This window comes from Mobula hypostoma, chromosome 22, assembly GCF_963921235.1.
Source record: "Mobula hypostoma chromosome 22, sMobHyp1.1, whole genome shotgun sequence".
In the NCBI taxonomy this organism is placed as follows: domain Eukaryota; kingdom Metazoa; phylum Chordata; class Chondrichthyes; order Myliobatiformes; family Myliobatidae; genus Mobula; species Mobula hypostoma.
In genome coordinates this window covers 52,640,644-52,666,868 of record NC_086118.1, presented here as the reverse complement: position 1 = coordinate 52,666,868, position 26,225 = coordinate 52,640,644, and the positions used below count along the sequence as shown (strand labels likewise).

The 26,225-nt window shown below is 39.9% G+C and overlaps 2 protein-coding genes across 6 annotated transcripts in view; one reads left to right on the top strand and one right to left on the bottom strand.

Moving 5' to 3' along the window:
- LOC134336406 (centrosomal protein of 95 kDa-like) overlaps positions 1-13,994 on the bottom strand; it is a 58,891-nt gene extending 44,897 nt beyond the window's left edge. The window contains exons 1-5 of one of the 2 annotated variants that reach the window (XM_063030596.1): positions 13,802-13,994; positions 4,889-5,017; positions 4,656-4,763; positions 4,095-4,205; positions 463-580 (exon numbers count right to left, since the gene is read on the bottom strand). In XM_063030596.1, coding sequence (XP_062886666.1) covers positions 463-580; positions 4,095-4,205; positions 4,656-4,763; positions 4,889-5,017; positions 13,802-13,823 — 488 coding nt within the window. In that variant the 5' untranslated portion in view covers positions 13,824-13,994. Of the gene's footprint in view, positions 1-462; positions 581-4,094; positions 4,206-4,655; positions 4,764-4,888; positions 5,018-13,509; positions 13,617-13,801 lie in introns of those variants that run through there. The other variant, XM_063030597.1, reaches the window with a different exon arrangement.
- Positions 13,995-14,453: 459 nt separating this feature from the next.
- Positions 14,454-24,464, top strand: ddx5 (DEAD (Asp-Glu-Ala-Asp) box helicase 5). 4 transcript variants are annotated; one of them, XR_010015786.1, is made up of 13 exons: positions 14,454-14,625; positions 15,145-15,313; positions 15,831-15,927; positions 16,563-16,696; positions 18,700-18,765; positions 18,844-18,985; positions 19,071-19,231; positions 19,738-19,910; positions 20,623-20,733; positions 21,473-21,534; positions 21,618-21,677; positions 22,516-22,718; positions 22,958-23,095. XR_010015786.1 is itself a non-coding variant. In XM_063030595.1 (13 exons), the coding sequence occupies exons 1-13, from the start codon at positions 14,579-14,581 to the stop codon at positions 24,102-24,104; spliced, it is 1,953 nt and encodes a 650-aa protein (XP_062886665.1). In that variant the 5' UTR covers positions 14,455-14,578; the 3' UTR covers positions 24,105-24,464. The 4 variants fall into 4 exon arrangements, 1 of the variants encoding a protein (XP_062886665.1); XR_010015787.1 differs by having other exon boundaries at positions 22,851-22,988; XR_010015788.1 differs by having other exon boundaries at positions 21,784-22,718; positions 22,851-22,988.
- The last annotated feature ends 1,761 nt before the right edge of the window (positions 24,465-26,225 follow it).

The following is a 26,225-nucleotide window of genomic DNA, read 5'->3' as shown; positions in this document are numbered from 1 at the left end:
TTGAGACAGCCTACCAAATTTGAAATTACTTGCAGCCCTTGCCAACCAACCACTTTCCCACTTAATCATGATGCCAACCCAATTAGCCACTCCCCCCCCCCCCATGAACCATCTCCAATCCTTTGTGCTAGGCTTCCTGTGTAGTAAACAAGGCCTTGCAAACTCATCATACAGTGAATGTATATTGTGATATAGTAGGTACTGATCTACTTTTAGGTCATTAAGTCAAAATATTCCCCTCCACAGACCCTGGACATCCTTTCATTGGAAAATGTTCCAAAGTCTGAGATTGATGCTAGCTGATATAGCAACATCTAACAGAAAGAACACCGATCTCCCCTTCAAATAATGCCATTAAATCTATTATGTCTACATAGTTTCTTGGTGCTTGCCTTACGGAAGTGATTCAATGCATCTTTGATTACAGGAAAAAACTCCATACATCCAGAAAATGAACTCAACTCTTTTGACAAGTGGTCTCCTGTTCCAGGTAAATTTTCTTTATGTGAGGCTCCTAGCTCCTCTTGAAGTACACCTCTAATTACAGATATTGCTTCACTGGATAGGAGGTCAGGATCATCTGTTTAAAAATATGATTAATAATATTAACGCTGCTTTAATTGAATGCTCTGATAGACATATGACAATAAAGCTAATTTTACTCTTAATCTTAGATTGACACAATCAAAAGATGGGTTTACAGAAGGTTGAAATGGAAATAAAAATATCCTATTATTCAGAAAAGGTTACATCTGGATTGATACTGCATTTGATCTACTATGGTGCTTCTCATTACAAAATGTTGCCTGGCAAAGTATGATATCACATTAGATAAAATGTTTAGCATAGAAAAAGAACATTTAATTCTTATTGGTTACACCAGTGCTTATGCTCTAAACTATTCCCAGGAGTCTCAGCCAAACCTTCGGAAAGTATCCCATTTTTTCCATATTAATATGGACATCATGGTGTATTCATAAGTGGACAAAGGAAATGTTTCAAAGACAACATCAAAATCAGCCTGAAGAAATTCAATATTACATCCAAGAACTGGGAAGACATTGCACTCAGTAGATAGACCTGCAGGAAATCTGTACAAGAGGGAGCTGCACTGCATGAATTTGACCTCCACTGAGCTGCAGAGACCAAATGGCAGCTGTGATAGGAAGGACTGAACAACTACAGTCACCATTCACTCTTGGCTACACTGCACCTGAGTATGTGGATCCCAGATCGGCCTCTACAGACACCCGAGGACACACCAATAGACAACCAGTTAGGACAGGGGTTCCCAACCTAGGGTCCATGGTAATAGTAAGACTCCATGGCATAAAAAGGGTTGGGAACCCTTGCCTTAAGAGAACATCATACTCGATGCGAGTGACGACACTACTAGAACAGCTCACCACAGTAATGGATCCTTTAGCCTGACACATCTGTACCAACCATGATAATTGTTTAAATTGCACATCTGACACCATGTAGTCTGTATCACTCAATTCCCTGACTATCCATGTGTCTGTCTAAATGACTCTTAACAATTGCTATTGTATCTGCTACCACCAGCTCCCCTAGAAGCATGTTCCAGGTGCCTACCATTCCGTGTAAAAAGACTTGTCACATAAATATCATTTAAATCTTGCCCCTCTCATCATAAAGTGATGCCCTAATATTTGACATTTCCACCTGGAATGAAGACCAACTATTCGAACTATGCTGCTCATATATTTTACATACTTCAGCCTCTGACAATCCCAGTCGGTCCAATCTCTCCTTACAGCAAATATTCTCTAGTCCAGCCAATATCCAGTGAACCTCTTCTGCACCCTCTCTAAAGATTCCCCACACATCCCTCCTGTAAAAGTGGCAGCCAAAACTGCATACAATATTCCAAATGTGGCCTAGCCAAAGTTTGCAACTTTTCAATGCATCTCAGTACATGCAATAATAATAATCCAGTTCCAATTCCCAAAGATGCCAGTAGATCAACTAATTACTATGAATTACTATGAACAGCTGCAACTTTTATACCCAGCATGCTGACCAATGAAGAGAAAAATGCCATACTACCTGTGTGGACACTTTTAGAGAGCTATGGACTTGTACCTCAAGATTCCTCTGTATATCAATGCTCCCAAATTCCCCACCATTTTCCACAAACTTTCCTCTTACATTTGACATCCTAAAGAGCCACACCTTACACTTGTCAGAATTAAAGTCTGTTTACCATTTCTCTGTCCACAGTTTTAACTGGTCTATGCCCTGCTGAATGCTTTGACAATTTCTTCACTCTACACAACTCCAAGTTTTGTGTCATCCCACCAACAGTTTTGTCCAATTCATTTATATCATAAACAATAAAAGTTCCAGCACCAATTGTTAAGGAACTCCACTGGTTACAGACCTCCTTCCTATCAGCACCCACTTTTTTCTTCTATAGCTAAGCCCAATATATGAATCCAAATGATGCAACCCAAACCATTAAGAATAGCATGGCATCCCTTAGACTCATGATCTATAACACCAAGGATAAGAGTTGTAGGTGGAAATTCCACTACATGTAGATTCTCCACCATTCGGATTTGGAAATATAATTCTTGTTCTGGTATCATCTATAGATCTATATCCTGGAATTTTGTTACAAAAATGGCATTGTCAGAACACTTTTCCTAGAAGGAGGATCACTATTCCCTTCCCAAGGACAATAATGAGCTTTGCAAGTGATACCCATATCAGGCACTAGTGACCCCTGTTTCCATCCAGGGGGTCAGTGTGGACGTGGTGGAGGATTACAAATACCTGGGGATACAAATTGACAATAAACTGGACTGGTCAAAGAACACTGAGGCGGTCTACAAGAAGGGTCAGAGCCGTCTCTATTTCCTGAGGAGACTGAGGTCCTTTAACATCTGTCGGACGATGCTGAGGATGTTCTACGAGTCTGTGGTGGCCAGTGCGATCATGTTTGCTGTTGTGTGCTGGGGCAGCAGGCTGAGGGTAGCAGACACCAACAGAATCAACAAACTCATTCGTAAGGCCAGTGATGTTGTGGGGATGGAACTGGACTCTCTGACGGTGGTGTCTGAAAAGAGGATGCTGTCCAAGTTGCATGCCATCTTGGACAATGTCTCATCCACTACATAATGTACTGGTTGGGCACAGGAGTACATTCAGCTAGAGACTCATTCCACCGAGATGCAACACAGAGCGTCATAGGAAGTCATTCCTGCCTGTGGCTATCAAACTTTACAACTCCTCCCTTGGAGGGTCAGACACCCTGAGCCAATAGGCTGGTCCTGGACTTACTTCATAATTTCCTGGCATAATTTACATATTACTACTCAATTATTTATGCTTTTATTACTACTTAATTATTTACGGTGCAACTGTAACAAAAACCAATTTCCCCCAGGATCAATAAAGTATGGCTATGACTATAAACAAAGAAGTTAGATGTGAACACTACCTCACTATTTTTGCACTACCTATTTATTTTTATATATGCAGTATTTCCTAATGTATTTTTTTAGATTTTTTTTATATATTGTACTGTACTATTGCCACAAAACAATTTTTGCAACATGTATGTCTGTAATATTAAACCTGATTCTGAAATTTACAAGCATTTGTAAGTGCCAACTTTTAAAAGAGGGATCCAAAACAACATAAGCAGACCTATTTCACCAGACATTAAAACATCAGGATCACAATTTGTTACTTTCCAAATGAGGAAAAACACTCAAAATTTATATCAGTAGGTTAAGTTCACACTTTTGTTTCTTTTGTAGTCATGTTGGAGACAGGGGTGATTGCCATGACTGAATTGAGTTTCCTTCCCGTACCCCCAACCCACAAATAGATTACTCAGACTACGAAGTAAGTTGCCCTGCTCGCCTTCTATTAAAAATAAGAAAATTATTTACTGTGCAACACACACAATATGCTGGAGGAACTCAGTGGGTCAGGCTGAATCTATGGAATCTGTTTACTCCTCTCTTTAGATGCTACCCGACCAGCTGGGTTCTACCAGCATTTTGTGTGTGTGTGTTGCTCTGGATTTCCAACATCTGTAGAATCTCATGTTTATTACTTACCAGGCTGCGAGGATGCCTCACTTATCTGTTCTGTGAGATATTCCAGTAAACCATCAAATATTTCCAACAGATTGCGGATACTTTCTTTGTTATTCTGAATAATATTCTCTCCTGGGTAAGTGAGGGGAAAGCATTAATCAGATTAATGTACAAAGGTTACTTTTCAGTTTCACGCTCAAGTTAAATTGTTATTATCATCCCAATCGTTCGTTATGTGCCATGCTTTATGAGATATGCATCAGCTGCTCATACAAATATCCACCGCCTGCTCCCATGGGTTCACATGATCCTGATCAGGCTAAGCAAGTGCTACACTTCGCCGAACAGTGACCTGCAAGCTAGCGGAGGGGAGGAGTGCCTTGCACCTCCTTTGGTAGAGATGCATCTCCACCCATGTTACATCTATATATACAAGAAAACATGTCAGTTCTCAACATTCCTTCAGAACCTTACAGTAGTTTTAGTGTTGCCACTAGTGTTATAAATCCTGAACATTTCTACATCCAACTGAAGCATTCACTTTGAAAATGAATACATAAAGTTGCTTCATTTATTACTGACCGGTTATGTGAGACAAACTGATTTGCAAGTAATCCAAAGCCAATGAATCTATCACAGCTTGTACATTATGGGCATCATCTTCTTGGCTTTTGGGGGTAGCAATGTAATCTGTAATAGAGTAAATGGATATATACAGATTTGCTCATTGTCGTGCAGTATGCCAAACCCCTAAAATTACTTCAGTACAGAGCCAAATTTATTTAATGCTAATCATCATTCATGGGCTCACTCACCTGGGACCTTTTCACCGAGAATAGCTTCATAAAGTGCAACAAACATGCTTGCGTCACATTCACAGAGCTTTGCCACCCTCCGATTGATATGGCACTTGCTAAGAAGATCATTGGCAACAGTAATCCAATCTAAAGAGGGGTAGAAAAAGAACAAATTCAGCGCACAATATGTTGTGCCATGATACAGAGAAAATATCCGGAGACAGGTAAATATAATTAACAAGGTGGCATCTCCAAGAGCATAACATTTATTGGGACATGCTGGATGAAACTGCACTGGCTAGTACAACACTCATCACCCACATTTGATTGCCGTGAAATAAAGTGACTTACTGGCTTATTTCATGTTGGCGAGGTTGAAAAGGGCCAGACTTGGCAAGGATAGTAGATTTTCTTCAATGAAGAATATCAGTGTATCAGTTACATTTCAATGATGATCTGACATTTCATCATCACTGATTATAGTATTTTTTATTTCAATATTATTTAATATAATGATTGTAAACTCTACACACCCATGGTGAGATTTGAACTTCTGCTTCTGGAATATTCATCTCATAACCCAGCATTTGGCTGCTCTCAGGAGTAAGAACAAGATTTGTTTATTTGTCATGTGTACACCAAAACCTACAGTGAAATCATTGTTTGTATTAACAACCAACGCACCTATGGATGTGCCAGGGCAGCCCACAAATGTCACCACACATTCTAGTGGCAAAATAGCATGCCCAGGAAGCTGAACAAAACAAGCAACAAACAACCCACAAAATAAGCCCCATTCCTCCCTGTCACACACAGAACAGGCCTCCAGCTGAATATATGCTTGGCACCATCTGCATACATCGGTAAATGTTGCACATTAACTCTGAAATCGTAGTGGTAATATAGGGCACAGTGTAAATAAAGAGGCCTGCAAAGGTCGTATATTATTTACGTGGGGAACTTTTGGTATAACGCCAGGTAATACCAATCTGGAATATTATATACAGGTCAGGTCACCCTGCCATAGAAGAACATTCTTCTAACAGATTCACGGGATTGATTCCTTGGATTAGGCTAGGGATGTCATGAAAATTGTTTTACAAGGAGAAATTAAACAGACTGGGCCCCACATAATTTAAAAGTGAAGGGAATCTCATTGAAACATTCAAACCTGTTGCAGGACTTCATTGAGTAGAAGCCGGGTGAAACTTCCCCTGCTGAAGTGTCTCAAAGTATGGTCACTAACTCCATCGAAGGAGGTCAGCTATTCAGGACCAAAGATTCTTTGCCAGAGAGCAGACAGTCTTTGAAATAATCTACTCAATAGTGCTGTTAAAGATCAGGCACAATGATTCTTACAGTACTCTGTCCTTAGTTTAGGACAGAGATCGATAGGAAATACAGAGATATGAGGTTAAGAAAGTGGCACTGATCAGCTATTATTTTATTGACCTGTGATGGAAACAGAAGGAGACAAAATGGTCTACTCCCATTTCTAATTATGATGTCATTATTATTCTTCATGGTTCTCGGTTAAAAAAAAACTTGGTCATGGGTTAGAAGGCAGCTGTACAACTAATTAAAAAGATCACATCTTCAGCGTGAGTTGACTCAATGCTCTGTCATTGTTGATGACAAATGTTTATTTTTAAAGAACAAGTACATTATGATCCATAGCAAGTTTCAACACTGTGCAAGTTATAAACTCTTTTTTTGCTATTATTGTTTTAGGCAGCCAGGTCTTCTACATGTTTGAAAGCACAATGCCATCCAACACCTCCAAACCAAACTGCTGGATAAATCATACACAGTTTCTCTGTTTGCCCATTGTGGAGACTCCTCCCCCTACCCCACCCCAGCTCCTCGTGGACACACAAACTCAAAGAAACATCGTGTGATGCAGTAAATCACTGCGAGTCCTTCAAACCGGGCTGGTGGGGGGAGTAATCTAACTAGGTTAAAAAAATCTGTGCAATTTTCTAGCTTTAGAAGCTTCCAGTTTAAGTACAACCAAGGTTAGCTACAGTTAAGCAGGAAGAACCCAAATCTCATTCATTGAATTCCAGATCCCATCAATGGGCCAAGCCATTTAGCTAATCAACAACCTAGAGTTGCTATGGAGTTGTCTGGCTTCACATATCAGGTTTATACAATCACCTGTTCAAATCTCACAGTATCAGACATAAACAAAATTAACATGAGACAGCCCTTACTGCTTGCTCCCTTCCCAATGCTTCTTAAAGGGTCAACCGCACATCAATAAATACCTCAGGATGTGATTAGCCTAGAGAGGAAGAAGTAAAGATTCACAAGAACATTACTTGGACAGGAAGACTTGAGTTATAAGGATAGATTAGGCTGGAACCATTTTCCTTGGAGTAAAGGAGGCTGAGGAGTAATTTTATGGAGGCATATAAAATCATGTGGGGTAGTCACAGTTTATCCCTCAGGGTAGAGGACTCTTAAAACTAGAGGGCGTAGACTTAAAGTGAGAGGGTATGGGGGTATCACCAGACAGAGAAACAGCAGTGTTCGAGCTCCTAGCTGGTGTGCTGCAAGGAGACACTCTGGCACCCTACATCTTTATAATCGTCCTTGATTACACTCTACGTCAAGCTACCAAAGATCATGACAAGCTTGGTCTTACCATAAAACCAGGATGAACCAAAAGGGTCAGACCAGTTATGCTCGCAGATCTCGATTTTGCAGATGACATAGTCCTGCTCTCCGACCAGATGGAGGAAGCATAGCAGCTACTGACAAAAGTGGAAATTGAGTGCAATAAAGTTAACTTCACCTAAACACTAAAAAGACAGAGAACATGGCGTTTAAATGCGACGAAGGTACTCTCAAGACTGTAAAGAACGATACCATTAAGAAAGCCTTTGACTTCAAGTACCTCGGGTCAAGAATGATGAGTTCGGAGAAGGACATAAAGATACAGAAGGTGCTGGCGTGGAGGGCTATAAAGGACATGAAGGAAATCTGGAAGTCGAACCTGACCAGAGGGCTTAAAAAGAGGATTTTCATAGCAGTCATAGAGTCCATTCTCACGTACGAATGCGAGACGTGGACACTCACCAAGACGATGCGCAAATCTCTAGATGGTTGCTATACACGAATGCTCCGGATGGCTCTTGATGTGAGTTGGCAACAGCACATGACGAACGTCGAGCTCTATGACGACCTACCAATGCTCACCACTAAAATTGAGGCGAAAAGACTGCAACTAGCGGGGCACTGTCTACGCCACCCCAAGCTACCTGCCAAGCATGGGAGGATGAACCCTGGGCGCCTTCCCAAGACTATGGTCAACACGCTCCTGGAAGACAGCGGCATGGCTAACGTAGATGAACTGAACACACTGATGAGGGAGAGGGAGAAGTGGAGAGTCTGTCATCGTGCCTGACTCCGGCCCCCTAGGCCTGAGTTGACGTAGTAGCATGGGGGTATATATAGAGAGAATGTGGTAGAGGTCAGTACAACTGTAATATTTTAAAATATTTGGAAAGATTCACGAATAGGAAAGGTTTAAAGGAATATGAACACATGCAATGGGACTAGCTCAAGGAGGCACCTTGATCGGTATGGATGGATTGGGCTAAAGGGTCTGTTTCCATGCTGTGACTCCAAAGAAAATAAAGCCACCAAGTTTACATTCCCAATTCAATTCCCAGGTGTACCAAGAGGTGAGAAACTCTCAACATAAATTGTTTACAGACCAACAGGGCAGCCACTTGGGATTAGGAACACAGATTGGTAAATATGGACTAACGGGAATAGATGGCTTTTTGTATTACGGGTCAAGTGTCAGCATAAAGCTTCATTCCAACAGACAGAAATGTTCATATTTAAAATCACTGCTCATAGGCAGAATTAATTGGGATGTCAGTTCCAAAAATTAAAATATTAATTATGTTTTGATGTGCAGTACACATTACAAATAAAGCTAATCTTCAAATTATCACTTTGGATATTTCAGACCACCTCTGCAACTCCTCAGCCTGGTTTGTCCTTCTTCCAATTCAATGCTCAAGATTGAATAATGATTGATATTTATGAATATAGTTATCTTCTGCCACCTTTCTGACTCTCTCACAAAGAGTGTATTCTCTCAGGTGTGCATGCTTTCTCTGCTCTTCAGAATTCCCAAACTCACTCTGGTCTCTTATACACTTCAGACCTTACCATAAAAAAAACTGGCAGAATGTTATTAACCAACACTGTCCCCTCACTCAACTCTAACTTATTCCAATCTGAACTTGAAACTTTCCCTACCCTTCCCTGCCCCAATAACCAACCCTGACCACTGCAAATCAGTATTTCAGTTTTTTTTTATTCTAAAGTTTTTATTTCCAATATTACCTCTGCAGGTGTTTATTTATCTCATTTATTCAGCCTACTAGAATGAAATATAAAATACTTTCCAAGCTCAGATAGGGCACTTAAGAAAAGTAGAAGATTGAGAGGGGAATTGATCAAGGCATTCACAATTATGAAGGTACAGAGGTAGTAAATAGATATAGTATAGTATCTAGCAGGTTTGGATAGGTACGTGGATGGTAGGGGTATGGTCCCGGTGCAAGTCGATAGGAATAAGCAGTTTAAATGGTTTCAGCATGGATTAGATGGTCCAAAGTGCCTGCTTCTGTGCTGTACTTTTCTAGGACTCTAGAAAAAACCCTAAGAAATGCTACAATTAAACAGCTCTCAACTGAAATAATAAAAAAATGTACCCATGAACATTTCACAATGTCATATACTTTGATAATGATAATGTAGATTTAAATGTAGCATTTCTTGTGGATCAATGGATGGCACACTTAACTCTGAATTACACTGTGGGATGAAGAGACAACAAATTTATAGAAACAGCAAAGATGTTGTGATCAGTGTTCTGGAATAATAATAGTCATCTGTCAATCTACATTATTTTGTGGAATTTTGATATTTTCTACATCATAGCAAAGACTATTCCAGCCTTGCACTTCGATGCCGATATTAGTAACTCCATTTTGTTTTTGGTTTGACTGTTCCCAGATCAATATCCCTAGTGTTTGCTGCAAAATGGATTATGCTAATTCAAGTTTAAAATGTGGAGTCTACATCATTCCCTCATCCATCTGTAATTTCCTGCCACCAACTTTTCAGTGATAACTTGTATCCCTAACCAAATGTTCTCTCTGAGCCCACAACCTACTTTGGAACAATTTCTTTCATCAGGTATGTATAACAACACAAGGCAGTGTGCAAGTAATGGATAGAATGAACCATTTAGTCAGATAAACCAGCTAATAGAAACATAGAAAACCTACAGCACAATACAGGCCCTTCGGCCCACAATACTGTCCTGAACATATACTTACTCTAGAAATTACCTCGGGTTACCCATAGCCCTCTATTTTCCTAAGCTCCATGTACCTATCCAGGAGTCTCTTAAAAGACCCTGTCGTATCCGCCTCCTCCACCATCGCCGGCAGCCCATTCCACGCACTCACCACTCTCTGCATAAAAAACTTACCCCTGACATCTCCTCTGTGCCTCCTTCCAAGCACTTTAAAACTGTGCCCATTCATGTTAGCCATAATGGCTAAGGAACTCTACCACCATACAATAATTAATCAAGTCGGCGTATATTATGGGGTGAATGAAGAAGAACGTAAAAGCACAATGTATACAACATCATTCATAGCTTCAAGCCATCTTAAAGTATAAAGTTCAAAGTAAATTTATTACCAAAGTACATATATATTACCATTTACAACCCTGAGATTAATTTTCTTGTGGGTATGCTCAATAAATCCATAACAGAATCAATGAAAGACCACACCATCTAGGGAATTCAACCAGTGCAAAAGACAAGAAACTGTGCAAATAGAAAAAAAAGAAATGATAAATAAATGAGCAATAAAATGAAGCAGATGTGCTGAAGAGTCCATAGGTTGTAGGAGCATTTCAATGATGGGATGTGAAGTTGAGTCAAGTTATTCCCTTTGGTTCAAGAGCCTGATGGTTAAGGGGTAATAACTGTTCCTGAACCTGGCGATGTGAGTCCTGATGGCAGCAGTGAGAAGACAGCATGACCTAGATGGTGTGGGTTCCTGATGACGGATGCTGCTTTCTTGCAACAACACTTCACGTAGATGTGCTCAATGGTGGGAAGGGCTTTACCTGTGACAAACTGGGTACGTATATAAAGTCATCCCAAGTAAAATATGCAGTACTGTACTTAGTTCATAGCTGGGGGATTTCCAATGCTGAATAAGAAAACAAAATTTTTGTGCCAGTAAGTGGCACAAGCATCTATGAAATGATTAGATAATGCTTTTGTAATTTGAAAGTACATTTATGTACTTGAAAAGTGTCAGCTCTAACAGTATAGCATTCCAAGGAAGTGATAGCTCAGAGGATGGGCTTGAAATTCTGGGGGGCGGGGGGGGGTAGTGAAAGAGATGTTTTAAAAATCGTAACTAATTTCAGAAGTAAGAGTGCTATACATTGAATCAAAACCAACATGTAAATGAATTAAAATGTGGTGGAACATAAGTACACTTTAAGCCATCTGAATACAGCAATGAATTTATTTTCTTGAAATCACTTGAGTATACCAGTCCCAGTGTTTAGTGACAAAATTTACTCAGAATTACCATTGCAACAGCTAGATAGTCACTGGGAAGTATATTAGTTCAAGTCACAATTACAATTTTTTTAAACCCAAGAAATTACCATCAACGCTTTTAACATAATCTGCATATACAAAATCAGACATCCTTTTTAAATTGACATTGAGAAGGTATGGAAGCAAGTAACCTCTCTATCTTTAGGGCCAATAAAAAGGCATCTACAGGAAACAAAACTAATGACAGGGAACAAAGTTCTAATTTTAGTGGCCAAACCTATTGGTCACTAACTAGGGGTGCGGTGGAAATTAACTTGATCAATGAATAACAACAAAACAAAGTGTTCAGATATTTAGCTAATAAGCATAATTAAAATGGATTTATGACACTTAATCTTCTTAATCTATATTATTCAGGCTTGCTCATAAATAGTTGTACTGCTTGTAATAGCAAATGCTTATCTGTTTTTCTCTTAATCATACATTTTTAAGTCTAAGTTCCCACTAATCTATATACAACTCAATTTAGAGGTGTACTGTAATGCGTTCTTGGAACCATGAAAAGGTTTTGCTCAACAACAAACAGAAAATGCACTAAAGATATGATGGTGAACTGGAAAGAACTCAATGGCCCATTCGATTCTGCACAAATACTGTACTGTCCCTGTGCATCACACAAATATACTAGCCTCCCTACACCCAAGTCAGGAGAGCTAGGAAAGACGGAACAAACTTGATCAAGTTATGACTATCATGTGGTGGCCGCACATCCAGGAAAAGCGTTACAATAATTTTAGCGACTTAAGTTAATTTTTTGTTTCATTTTTATTCATAGATCTGTCCAAACTAATTTCACCCCCCCCCACCCCAGTTAGAGGGTAACAAGTTTGGTTTCTAAAACGAGTGCACAAAAAAGCACAACATTTCGACTCATTATTCCAAAGGGTACAGCACAGCCCTTGCATACAACGGAAGCAGCGCATTTTGGAACACTATACTGGTCTTTGAACACCGTTACACAACGACTCGGTTCCAATAATAGAAACTTTAAGATATGTAGAGCCGTGGAATTGTATAATTCACCAGGAGTTTGCAAAGATTCGGCAGGACATCCAAAACTTCGACAAACTTCTATAGATGTGTGGTTGGAAGTATATTGACTAGCTGCATCACAGCCTGATATGAAAACACCAATGCCCTTGAACAGAAAATCCTACAAAAAGTAGGGGATACGGCCCAGTCTATCACGGGTAAAACCCTCCCAGCCATTGATCACATCTACATGAAACGCTGTCACAGGAAAGCAGCATCCATTATCGGGTATCCCCACCACCAAGTTCATACTCTCCCCTCACTGCTGCCATCAGGAAGGTGGTACAACAGCCTCAGGACTCACACCATCAGGTTCGGGAATCAGACTCTTGAACCAAAGGGGATAACTTCACTCACGTCACTTGCCCCATCACCGAAATGGATTCCACAACTAATGGACTTAATGACTCTTCATCTCACGTTTTCTATTTTTATTGCTTCCATATTTATTATTATTATCTATCTTCTGTATTTGCAGTTTGTCGACTTTTGCACACTGGTTGAACGCCCAAGTTGATGCAATCTTTCATTGATTCCATTATGCGTATTATTCTATTATAGATTTTTAAAAATGTCCGCAAAAATTAAACTCAGGGTTGTATATGGTGACTTATGGACTATGATAATAAATGTACTTTCAATAAACCAAGCCCGGAAGGTAAATTCACAACGTTACGTCAATAACCCACATTAGCAATTTCAATTAAGTCAATGCAAATATCACCGCAGTTACACCCAGCGTAGTTTCTTACTGTTGTCAGGCAAAAATCCGACAGAGAATAAATCAGTATTAATGGTGGAAATATGAAAACAGGTTGTCAGCCTAAGCCACAAGTGATAATTCAATTTAATCTGTTCAATCAGCCATGACGACAAAGTCAAACTACGAATTGAGCAAGGATCCCCCCCCCCACACACACACACTTACCGCCTCTATTGGCGCCTATGAACAAGTTTCCCTGTCAAGTTACCTTGACACTACCACTGAACAGCTGACGGAGTAAATACACTTCCTGGTTTACACCACCAAATGTAGTCAACCATTTTTTAAAAATGTAAATACCACAATAATGTAAAAAGGCGAGTTCGGATGACAAGGTTTAAGGTACGGACGATGAGATTAAAGGGCAAACACAAACACACACACACACACAACATTATCAGAGGCATCTCTAGGTCACAGGCTGGCCTAGTGTTGGAGGCAGTCAACATCAACCTACCTTTCTCATTGGGGATTTCCATCCTGTCTGAGGAGCGCGGGTGATATTATTGTCCCCCTCCGGGTTATATCTGGGTTAGAGGGCCAGGGGGCTGATTTCTCACGTCAACCGCTGCCCTGTCATGGTGTTTTCATGCAGCCTGGCCGGCCGGAGGACCCTGTACATTTAAACGCATCCTCAGCTCTGATTGGCTGCGACTATGGCGTCACCAACCGCTCACTCCCACAACTGCGTCACAGACAGGGGCGATCGCCTGAAAATACTTCTATTAATTTATACACCTTTTCCATCCTATACAGATTAGTTAGGAACATTAAACACCGAAGAATATAGATTTTCCATGTTTATTTATCATGATACACTCGTTTTATAGGTCTCCGTACCTGTAGTTTGATTGACGTCACCCGGTCGTCAAGGGGAAAAAGAACCTCTTGCTCATTTGTAATCGTCCGATGCAACAAAGTAGTTCCCATAAAATGAAATAAATCAGGAGATAGGCTGAGATAATGTTTTCAGGAAGCGATTCAAGACAAATATAAGCGAGTAGTGTTGATGTTGGGTCGTTTGTGAGTAGTGGAATGAGGCGGGAAGTGAAGTTGATGCTGCAAGGTCCGGGGTGCGGAGGAAAGAGTTCCGGGCGGTGAGGCGTTCTCCCTCCCTCTCGCCGGCATTTAGTTAAGGCGGACAAGGAGCCGGCATCTTAGCTCCTCATTCATCCTCGTGTTCGTCATCTTTGTCGTCCGTTTCACATCTCCTCTGAAAGCACTCATCGTTTCAATGATGCCTGGCTATGACAGAGGTGATCGCAGCAGAGACCGCGGCGGGTAAGCGAGATTTAAATGAGAATTTTAAGTTAATATCCGCCTGCTCAGTGAAGAAGAATAAAGCCGGTTTCCGTTCTCATGGTTTGAAAACGCCGGGTGGAGGCGGCGGGGGGGGGGGGGAAGAGCGCCTTATAGTCCGCAAACAAACCCAATACGGTATTGTAAGATTATGTATGATTTGTGTGTGTGAATACAACCCGTTTCTATAAAATTCGAAATTTGGTTCAGCCAATGACCATTTTAATATTTATCATTTGTATTTTCGCCGCAGGAAAAAAAAAGCCGTATTGTCTTAAATTTTCGGGTTTTTTTTTCCGTGTGACCTCGTGTGAGAGGTTTCCTGCGTGTACCGCTTTATCTAAAATGGCCGGAAGATTGGGTTGTAGTGATGGAGCGGGTGGGACAAAATGGATCTCTCGTCACCTTCTCTACCCCTCCCCGGCCATGTGCGTCGCACGGGGTTGTCTGGCTCCCATACAAATCAGTCAGTGGTAAAAGACAAATCGTCTCATTTTACAGCTTCGGGAGCGCACCTCGCTTCGGTGGCAGCCGAAACGCGCCTGTTGCCGGTAGGAAGTTTGGGCAGCCCGGGGAGAAGCTGAGAAAGAGGAAATGGGACCTGAACGAGCTGCCCAAGTTCGAGAAAAACTTCTACGTCGAGCACATGGACGTGGTGAACCGACCTCCGGTATGACCCCTTAATTTGTTCTCAGTTCTCTGAAATGGTTCTTCCTACTAGTACCAGAATGGGGAAGGGAAAAAAAGGTCAATTATGAAACGAAGAACTAGGTGAGGCCAAACTTGTAATTGATGTTGGGATAGCGTGTCCCTGATATTTGTTCATGATTTTTTTCTGATATGACTCACATGCTATTAGTCACCGATGCATGGTCGCCTTCTGTAATCTACATGGCTGTTGAGCGGATATCTGAATTTAAGCTTTGGGTTTTAATGTTTGGCTTCCCCCTGCTGGACATTCTTCTGAAGTAATTTATCCACGTGAAGGAATATTAGCTTTTTCAATGAGTGCTGCAACTGCCAGCCGTGATTTTTAAAATTTTCGTTTCTGAACTGGTTGACGTGGACTGAATTTAGTCTCTTTATAATTTTCCTCTACAGTTTGCATACAGGTAGAGAAGTTTGTGTTGATGGATTTAACAACACTTGTATGGTATTAAGATTTTGTATTTTTATAACCAAAACAGCAAGAAATTGAACAGTACAGAAGAAGCAAGGAGATAACAGTGAAAGGGCTTGGCTGTCCCAAACCAGTTTTCAACTTCGTTGAAGCAAGTTTCCCAAGTAAGTATACAATATTAATCCTGGCTTTAATGAAACTGACTTTATCAATCTTGCCCTGAGATCTGTTGTATTGGTGTAAATAAAGTAAAATGGATTTGATTATGGTTGCAACCTCTAAGTCTGCTTATTAAGATAACAGCAGATTTTTTGTTTCAGCAGTGAAAGTGAGGCTTTGCAAAGTTAAAATCTGTAAATTGTATCAAATTGAATTCATGTCAGAGACAAGAAACTGCAGATGCCGGTAATCTGGAGCCATAGAAAAGATGCTGGAGGAATTCAGTTGGTCGGGCAGTATCTGAAAGGTCTTGATTAGAAATGTTGATTGTACATTTTCTTCCATAGATCCTGCCTGACTTGTTGAGTTCCTCCATAACCTTTTATATGCTGGCATGGTGATGTATGTGTGTAAACTAGTGCATCATGTACACAATTACAGACCAAGAGGGGATGGAAAAAGGTGTTGAAAGATGAGACACTGCTGTATGTTGATTGTAATTGCTTTAGTAACCAGAATTTGAAGAATTTAAATGAAAAAAAGTTCAGTGGGTGAAGTCATTCCTGCTAAATGTCATAGTGCAGTATTTTGTCTTTGATGTTGTGATTCAAACTTGCATATCTATTCCTCCCCTCTACAGCATATGTATTGGATGTTTTAATGCAACAAAATTTCACAGAGCCGACAGCTATTCAGGCACAAGGTTGGCCTGTTGCGCTTAGTGGCAAGGATATGGTTGGAATTGCTCAGACTGGATCTGGTAAAACACTTGCTGTAAGTATAGTGGTAATTTGTGGGTGCTAGAGGTAATCTTACTTTTTTTATGTCTGATTACAGTCTGTGATTGACCACGCAGTTCTCCCTTCCATCTCATGGTCATATGTATGGCATGGAAAGGACACTTTGGCTCTCTTGGTTCATAGAATAGAATAGTACAACAACAGTACAGGCCCTTTGGCCCACATTGTTGTGCCAACTCGCAAACCCTAGCTCCCGTATACCTCCTCCCCCCCCAGCTTAAATTCCTCCATATACCTGTCTAGTAGTCTCTTAAATTTCACTAGTGTATCTGCCTCCACCACTGACTCAGGCAATGCATTCCACACACCAACCACGCTTGAGTAAAAAAAAACCTTCCTCTAATATCCCCCTTGAACTTCCCACCCCTTACCTTAAAGCGATGTCCTCTTGTATTGAGCAGTGCATTAAGCAGCATTTTGGTTAATCCCATTATTATTCTCCTTGTGTTCCCTTCAACTGTGCTGGTCCATGGCTATAGATTTAACTTGCCTTTATATTAGGGACAAATTACAGTGGTCATTTAATCTCTGGGACACAAGAGGAACTCCATAAGGCCAAAGATGAACTTTCATGCTTTGTGCACAGACAACAGTTGGAGGGCAGAATTGAACCAAGTTTCTGGCTGTGCTGCAGTGGCTCTACCAGTAGTGTTTATTGTGTCACCCAATTCAGACATTGTGATCAGCAGAATCATATTTATCTGGTTCTTTTATGTAACCAGCTAAGAAGGACAGGGAACCTGAAATAACTTCTGCTTTGAACATTGTCCTTTTGTCCATGACAATCTATCCTAAGTTTCTTATTTTTTCGTGCTGTTCTTCCTGGTAAGAAGTGTTTGTGCATACTCTATCACCATGAGGTTGGCAGGGTGGAGACACCTCTTTACCAAATGAAGTGTAAAGTGCTCTTTTCCCTCTGCTAGCCTCCTGCAAGGGCCCCTTTGGGCAAGATGTAGCACCTGCGTAGCCCCGCCCCCCGGATCAAGGTCACATGAAACCATGGGAGCAGTTAGTGGATGGTTGTATGAGCAGCTGGTGCACATCACAAGTCTTGGTTATGTGACAAATGGCAAGGGGCAGATTTGAAGGGCATTGATAATGGCTGTGATCTGGCTCCTTTAAGCACTGTGGGGCAATATCTTGTCTGTGGCCATACTGGGGTCGTTGGTGGGACGACTTAAACTCCGTATCCTGTGGCTTGAGGTCAATTGCAACCTTGCTATTTATATCCAACTTTTAACTAAGATATGTATGCCCTCATCCCTATGCGTGTTGATGTTAGCAACAGCTTAATTCTGTCCTTGTTTCCATCCATGGTATGGTCTCTCCCTACCTCTAATTTTCTTCAGATATGCAACTAGGTGTCTCCAAATTTGACCTCCCCAATTTTCCTAAATTATTACAGGTACCTTTAATTGTAAACTCTAAATTTAGTATTTTTGCCTCCACCTTGTGCTTCTTAACACCTACCTATCTACCACGTTTTTAATTGTTGCCATGGCCTGGTGTAGCTCAACATTGAAACTTGTCCTTTTGTGATGTCCTTTGCATAGATGTAATTCCTATAATTAAGCTAATCTGTGTATTCATTAACTGTCCTAAAACTGAAGGACTGTAGTGGTACAGTCTAATCTAAAAGATTGCACTTGTGACATAAAACTAGGATCCCCAATCTTCTTTCAAACTGGTGTTCTCAGTTGGTGCTGTGCTGATAACATTTCTTGGTTAATTGCTGATCAAGTAATTTTCAGTACTGTGAAATGTGCACTTTGAGACGAATTTTAAGAACTGTGGAATGCTTCTGTAATTGTAGCGATAGTGAATTTGATTCCACAAAACATTAAGGATATTTTGTGTTTGTAATTTGAGTTCTTCCTATAAACTTTATGTTGGCTCTAGATATTTTTGTCAATGTATTACTCTACTTTTGACCTGTGCAATTTGTGTACAATCTAATTTAATCTTGTTTCTTTGCAGTACTTGTTGCCAGCTATTGTTCACATAAATCATCAGCCTTTTCTGGAACGTGGTGATGGACCCATAGTAAGTTTTAATTTATTTGAATTGCAAGAATTGTTAATGGGTTGAAAGTTGACATTAACCCAAAATCTCTTTTCTTAGTGTTTAGTACTAGCACCAACAAGAGAGCTGGCTCAACAAGTACAACATGTGGCACACGATTATGGAAGAGCATCCCGTCTAAAATCAACTTGTATTTATGGAGGGGCTCCAAAGGGTCCACAGATTCGGGATCTTGAAAGAGGTATTGTGCCTTTTGTTGTAAATAAATTGCTGGATATCTGCTGTAGTTATATTCAAATGATTTAACTGCTTTTTATTTGCTACAGGTGTCGAGATCTGTATTGCAACACCTGGTAGATTAATAGACTTCTTGGAAGCTGGCAAGACAAATCTTAGAAGATGTACATATCTGGTACTTGATGAGGCAGATCGAATGCTTGACATGGGCTTTGAGCCACAGATCCGGAAAATTGTAGAACAAATTAGGGCAAGTATTTTGAATCTTTTAATATAATGGGCTTGCATTTGAAATGCTTTATTCAAAATGTCTGACTAATTGATCTGTTGAAAGCCATTTTGAAGTGGGTTACACAGTTGCTGTTCAGTAATTGACCAGCAGTGTTGCTGTAGAGCAGCTGGGAAATCCTTGTCTGAACACTGAATTTTCACAAGAAAGCCATTGAATCTACGTATCTAATTTTTGCCATAACAATAGCATGCCTTCTGTCCTTAATATATTGTCCCAAATACATAATTTTGTCCAGCCCCCTTTGATAAATGAAATAATATTTCCCTAAAATTATTCCTTCTATTAAGCTGTACAGTTAAAGACAAATAAGCAGCAGGTGTTTAGCACCTGCTCTTTTTTTGTTCCAGTATTTTTTAAGCTCAAACATGTAGCTTTTTTAAAAAAAAAAGTAATTTCTCATGCTTGTGGTGGTTAGTCCGATTTTTGCCAAACTTTGTGTACCAATTTTCATTTTTCTCCTCCAGCCTGACAGGCAGACATTGATGTGGAGTGCAACTTGGCCTAAGGAGGTTCGGCAATTGGCTGAAGACTTCTTGAAGGAATATGTTCAGATTAACATAGGTGCATTGGAGCTTAGTGCTAATCATAACATTCTGCAGATTATAGACGTATGTCAGGAGGTTGAGAAGGATGACAAGTAAGTGAAATTTGGGTAGCAACATTCATCTGATCACGAGATGTTATTTACCACATTCATTTTTCCTACCTCTAATATCCTGTGTCTTTTGCTAAAATAAACTTGGTATTTAAATACTTGTTCAGGTACCTTGCCCTTTGAGATTTGAAAACCTTTTCCACTCTGATTTTAAAAGGTGGTTTGAGTCAAATGTAGCCCATATACTTGAACTCAGCTCCTATTCCACTCTTCCTCTTACTGTCTGCGCCCCCCCAAAAAAAAATTGGAGTGGGCTAGCAGCAAGAGATCAAAGTTGCTGGTGAACACAGCAGGCCAGGCAACTTTGATGTGTTGCTTGAATTTCCAGCATCCGCAGATTTCCTCGTGGTAGCAGCAAGAGATGCTTTGTTTTCTAACTTGCTGACCTTGAAAGTATTCCCAAGTATGATATGGGTGGATGAAGTGCAGTCGTTTGAATTTTCTGAATATTTGGTTTTAAATAGCATCTTTGTTTTGATGATGCACACAATTATAGACACAGCTGGCTTTGAAGCCAAGCTTCACCTGTCAAAGGAGAAAGCTAAAAATCCAATGAAATCTTCTAACCATAAATCAGACTGGATGCTGAGATGGGGCTTATTTTGTCTTCAATTGCCTTTAATGTTTGACAAGAATTCTGTACATTTATAATTACTACGTATGACTAAAACTTAATTATGGCTTTGTATATTAGATTGCTGAGGTTGATGGAGGAAATAATGAGTGAAAAAGAAAACAAAACAATCATTTTTGTGGAAACGAAGCGAAGATGTGATGAACTCACAAGACGAATGAGGAGAGATGGGTGAGAACTTAATGTTGAAACTTAAATGTCTGAATTCATGCCGCATGCTCTTAGTTTCACTATTAAATTTTTGATACGTAACCATGTCTGCTTCCTGTTATCATACCTACATTTTCCGAACAGCTTTTTGGGTTATTTTGGTGAAAACTGATTATTGCATTCAGGGGTTCTTCCATGATGCTGTTAATTTGCAATTTATAGACTATAGATATGTGCTGTTTAAAGATATTTATAAATGCTATAAGTATAAGCCTTTCGGGGGTAGCAGTGGCCAAAACTATAGGGTAAAATGTAAATGATCTTGAGCTGCTTTAATATTATGCGCATCTGCTCATCAGTGGTATCTGACATTATGGAGATTAGAAAGCATGCCAACATAAACCAATATAAAATTAGTCATTCAGCATATGCATTGTGCCTACAGCATAATGTTTTTTGTTAGGGTTGACAATATGGTGACAAATTAGCAATTGAGATTTACTAATGTATTTCTAGCCTGCTGAATCACATTTGTGAAATGATGGAAAGACTTGGAGCAATGCACGTGACTGGTTAGTTAGATTATGGAGGGGGCTATGAAGTGAGATTCTATGAATTACTCATGCACCAAGTATCTAGTTTCTAAAAGTAAGTGAAATCATGTCTGAGAAATGAAGTACTGGACTTATTTAATAAGATTCAGATTTTTTTCTTTCCAGGTCTAGATTTTTTTCATTTGTATCCTTTTCTTGATTTGTAGGTGGCCAGCAATGTGCATTCATGGGGACAAGAGTCAGCCAGAGCGTGACTGGGTTCTAAATGGTAAGCGATTCACCAGCTTGAGCTTGATCTTTTAAGCATTTCTGAATATGCACTATTTAACTTTTTCTTTTCTCCCCAATTAGAGTTTCGGTCAGGCAAAGCACCAATCCTTATTGCGACAGATGTTGCTTCCAGAGGTTTAGGTTAGTAATGCCAGTCCACCTTGTGACTTTCCTCCACTTTATTCAAAGATTTAAAGAAAGTATACTATTGCTTTCTTTAACGTGTCTTTGCATTTTTTTTTCTAAGTTGTGTAAAGGTGCAGTCTTTGTGGCAGGGCCTAGGCATGACAGTTCGAGGACGCGAGAGGGGGAAGGAGGACAAATCGATGTGATCGGCTGGCAGCTACCCAGTCGAATACAAAGATGCTGAACAGAGGGAGCATTGTGCCAGTAATCTTCAAAAGGCGGAATGGTCAACATTTACCCGCCACCCTAAAATCTGTTCTCGCCCTGGATGACGTGAAGCACTTACCATTCATTAAAACTTTGGTTCTTTTGTTTACTTTTTTTTGATTACTCAGGATATGCCCTGGTTTCATTTTCCCCCATTTTGCTTAGCTAATTTTTTTTAAAGCTAGCAAGTTTACCAAAATAATGGTGCGTCGAACAAGTGTCTTATTGTTAAACTTTGTTCACTGCTTCATGTGTTTTTTCAAATGGAGAGCCAAGTTAACCTCAGTAAGCTCCTTCCCAGAAATTGGTGGTGAGTACTGGCACAAGTTAGTGAAAGATTGGTAGATTAGTTAACATTGAATCTAGCAGTGTAATGCCCTCATAATTTCTGAAGTTCCTCCCTCACCTAGTGTACATTAGTCATGTCGGGACCTGCCAAACAGAGACATTTTCTCAAGTGAACACTGGCTTCTTAGAAGTGCTTGCCTAGACAAGATGTCAAAAGGAAAACCTGAGTAGGGAAGTGCTGGGGATGTAGGTGTCCATTGGGCTCTGTTTAATTGTAGTCTATTTTGGTCTTGGCAAGACATGCAGTGTGGCCTGAATCCTGAGCTTCTCATGAATGTGTAGGAAGGACCTTGCCTGACTGTTATAAGGTCCTGAATGGCACATGAAGAGGCAACAATGTACAAAGTGGCCCCAACTGTATAGAAGCATCCGGATGTCACTTGATAACATGTGGGGAGTTCGCTGACTTGGGAATGGACTAGTGAATGCATACTCCCAATGGTAAGATCTCAAAATATCTCTGATTTTTGGGTTGTTCTTTTTTTTTTAAGGGGAGTGTGCATTGTTTTCTCTTCCCACAGTAGTATTCCCGCAAGATTTGAACTAAGGGTTGTTTTAACGTTTGCTTTACAGTCATTGATGCTGCGGCTGTTTGCTCACTTGCTAACTTCTGTTTTTGATCTGACTGTTGTGGTGTGCATAACATGCGCCTGCTTTTGCAACACTGCAACACTTTACAGATGTTGAAGATGTGAAATTTGTCATCAATTATGACTACCCTAACTCCTCTGAAGACTATATTCACCGCATTGGGCGAACTGCCCGCAGTTCCAAAACCGGCACCGCTTACACGTTCTTTACTCCTGGCAACATAAAGCAGGCAAATGACCTTATCTCTGTGCTTCGTGAGGCAAATCAGGCTATCAACCCAAAGCTAATTCAGATGGTGGAAGACAGAGGTTCAGGTAAAATCTTCTTAAAAAAATTCTCCTTAAAATCACAATTTGCATTTTACATCTAGTTGAACTGGATTTCAGTACTTATGCTTGTAGCTTGGATTTTAAAGGGGTTTGGAGGATTAAAGGGTAACATTTGTGGGGTACTCAGAATATACTGTAGTGGATTAGCTTGAAGTTGGAAGCATGAAATAGAATTTGAATATAAATCAGTTAAATTAACTTGCAGCTTGGCCAACTGAACTAAGCCTGTATTTAAAACTGCTGTGGTTTTGTGGAAAGTGTTTAAACCCTGAAGTCCTAGTTTGGGTTGTCTTAAGTTTGGTTTGATCTGAGCCAGCCAGTTAAGAGTGACATTTGATTTCATAATAATCTGTATATGATTACATGCTGATCATAAATAATTGTATATTTTAATTGGACAGGTCGTTCCAGGAGTAGAGGTGGCTATAAAGATGATCGCCGTGATGACAGAAGAGACCGATTCTCTGGTTCCAACAGGATTGGAGGCTACAGTTTCAGGAATAGGGATAGTTTGGACAGGGTATATGGAGCAGGAGGCAGAGAGAATGGTTTTACACAGACTTTTGCTTCTGCAAACCAACAAACTGCCTTTGTTTCTGGGAAATTTGGATCCACGAACAGCTTTCCAAATCTGGCTCGGTTTGGAAATTCCAGTTTTCCAGGATCTGTAAACCAGGGAACCAATGCATTTGGCAATCAGAGTCAAAATGGTTACAAGGCTGTTGGTAGCAAGGTCCAGCAGTTTGCAAGTGGTCATTCTGGTACCAATGCCATGCAGAGCAATGGCATTGGTCAACAGTCTGTGGGAGCTCAGTACCAGTATCCACCCCCACCTTTGATGGGAATGGGTTTCCAAGCACAAACTGGTTATCCTATGCCTCTTGCATATAGTGGAATGCAGAAATAACTTATTAAACTAGATGTCAATTTTTTCCATTCTCTTCTGACATGTACTGTAACTTTGTTTGAGGATGAAGAAGTTCTTTAATATTAGAAACCATTGATATTCCAAGGAAGACTGCAGTGCAGCAGTAGGATTGGTGCACTTTTCCCATTATTTAATTTTTTTGTTACTTTACATTCCTCAAATTTTTTGTTAGTTTTTCTATTAGAATGGCAGATTAATATTATACAAGTTTAACTTATGCATAATTAAGTACCACAGTGTATGTAAAGATGCATGTCCTTCCAATATGGAAGTTTGAAGGTCTTGGAGTTCTGTATGTATGTAACTGCCAAAGTGTCATTTTAAATAAAAGTTTAAAAATTTGGATTCTATTGTATATTATTAATAATACATCAGTTTACACAATTGCATGTTCTACATTAATAGCACTATGACTTGTGTGTGTATTTTAGTTATTGCTACGAATTTGAAGCTGAGAATTGCTATTGGGTGAGATCAGGAGAGATGGTAAAGTATCACCAAAACACAAATTTGGATGTAACTTGGCTGTGAGGGTAAAAATTTGAAACTGGGGTGTATGCTCACTGATTCAGCTAGTAACACAGATTGTTCTCAAATGAGTCTATACCAATTGTCTGAAGTTGGCTGTTGCTATTAAGAATAAATCAGCCATTTCAGAATGATGGAGTAGACTTGATGGGCTGAATGGCCCAATTCTTGTGGTCTGAGAAGTTGGCTGTTGCTATTGACTCGCCAAAAGGCAGGGAATTCTATTCCTGTTGTAAGCTACTTTTCTGGGACATTTTTAGTCTTGTGTTGGAAACTGCAAAGTTCAAGGCAAGTTCATTATCAAAGTGCATAGATATCGCCTATTGCAGGCTAGCATCATGGAGCTGCTACTTCAGTAATGGGTCCATGGTATAACATTTAACTGGGGCATCAGTATTGAAACAAAGCTTCCTTAACTTCAACCCTAAATTGTATCAATTACTTGCTTTAAAATATCTAATCTGTGTGCAGGTGTGAATAGGGTTGGTGTCTAAATTTGCAAAGTTTTGATTTGGAAGGATTTTTGCATCTGAATAAAATATGCTAGATTTGATGACATGGCAATGGAGGCTGTTGAATAGCAGAAGTATTTTGTTTTTACGACTTCAAAAAATACAGCAGTTTTCAAATCCAGAAATCCACCTTTTATGTTCACAATATATTTTTTTAAATTGTCCAGGACTTGGAAATGGCTGCTTTCAAGAGTCTTACCATCTTGGGACTTGTTACTGCTATTCAAATGCTGGTTCTGACAGTGGTTTGGGGGGGTGGGGAGGTAAGGAGGAAAGCTATCTGCAGGGAACATCAGATATGTAGTGAAATATTGTCTGCTTGCATGAATTGCAAAAAAAACTCAATGCTTTTTGAAGATTTGTGTGCCTGCTTTGATAATAGGCATGTGGGGGTAAATTCTACAACTGCATAATTTCCTTAAATTATCTACTATTGATGTAGATTATAATTTTATAGTCCAGGAGCCCCCTTAGTGAGAAATAACCTTTAACATTACAAGCTATAGTAATTAAAGTCAGAAGCTTCATCTTTTTATACCTTTTTATACGCAGGAAAAAAATGCACTGCACAGCAACAATTGCAGCTTTTCAATAATTGAAAAATTGGCCAAAAGGTCTTTGTTAGAGATTATGGGGTTTGTTAATTATCATAATAGTTGAGGTTTTTGTGTTGTAATGGAAAAATGCAGGAAATATTCAATATAGTGGAAATTTAGTGAACACGTAACTGGGGAAAAATGCAGATGTATGGCTGTTTCCTACACTTAGATTTCAGAGCTTTAGAAGAGAACCTTTTCTGCTATGAATCATGTGTTGTAATTCCCTGGGTATGGTTGGAGTTCCAGCTGCTCTGTAATATGCTTTGTGCGATAACGAAACATTCAGGTGGAAAACAACTCGGCACAGTGCATTGGAGACTCAGCCTGATGAAGCATAACAAGTTTACTGTGATTTGTATTAGAAATTGCAATAGGAAGGCCATGTGCTAGTAGTGTCCAGGTCTGTTATATTAAATGGAAAATTAATTATTTGGTCAATTGTTCAGAACTGTTTAATTTCA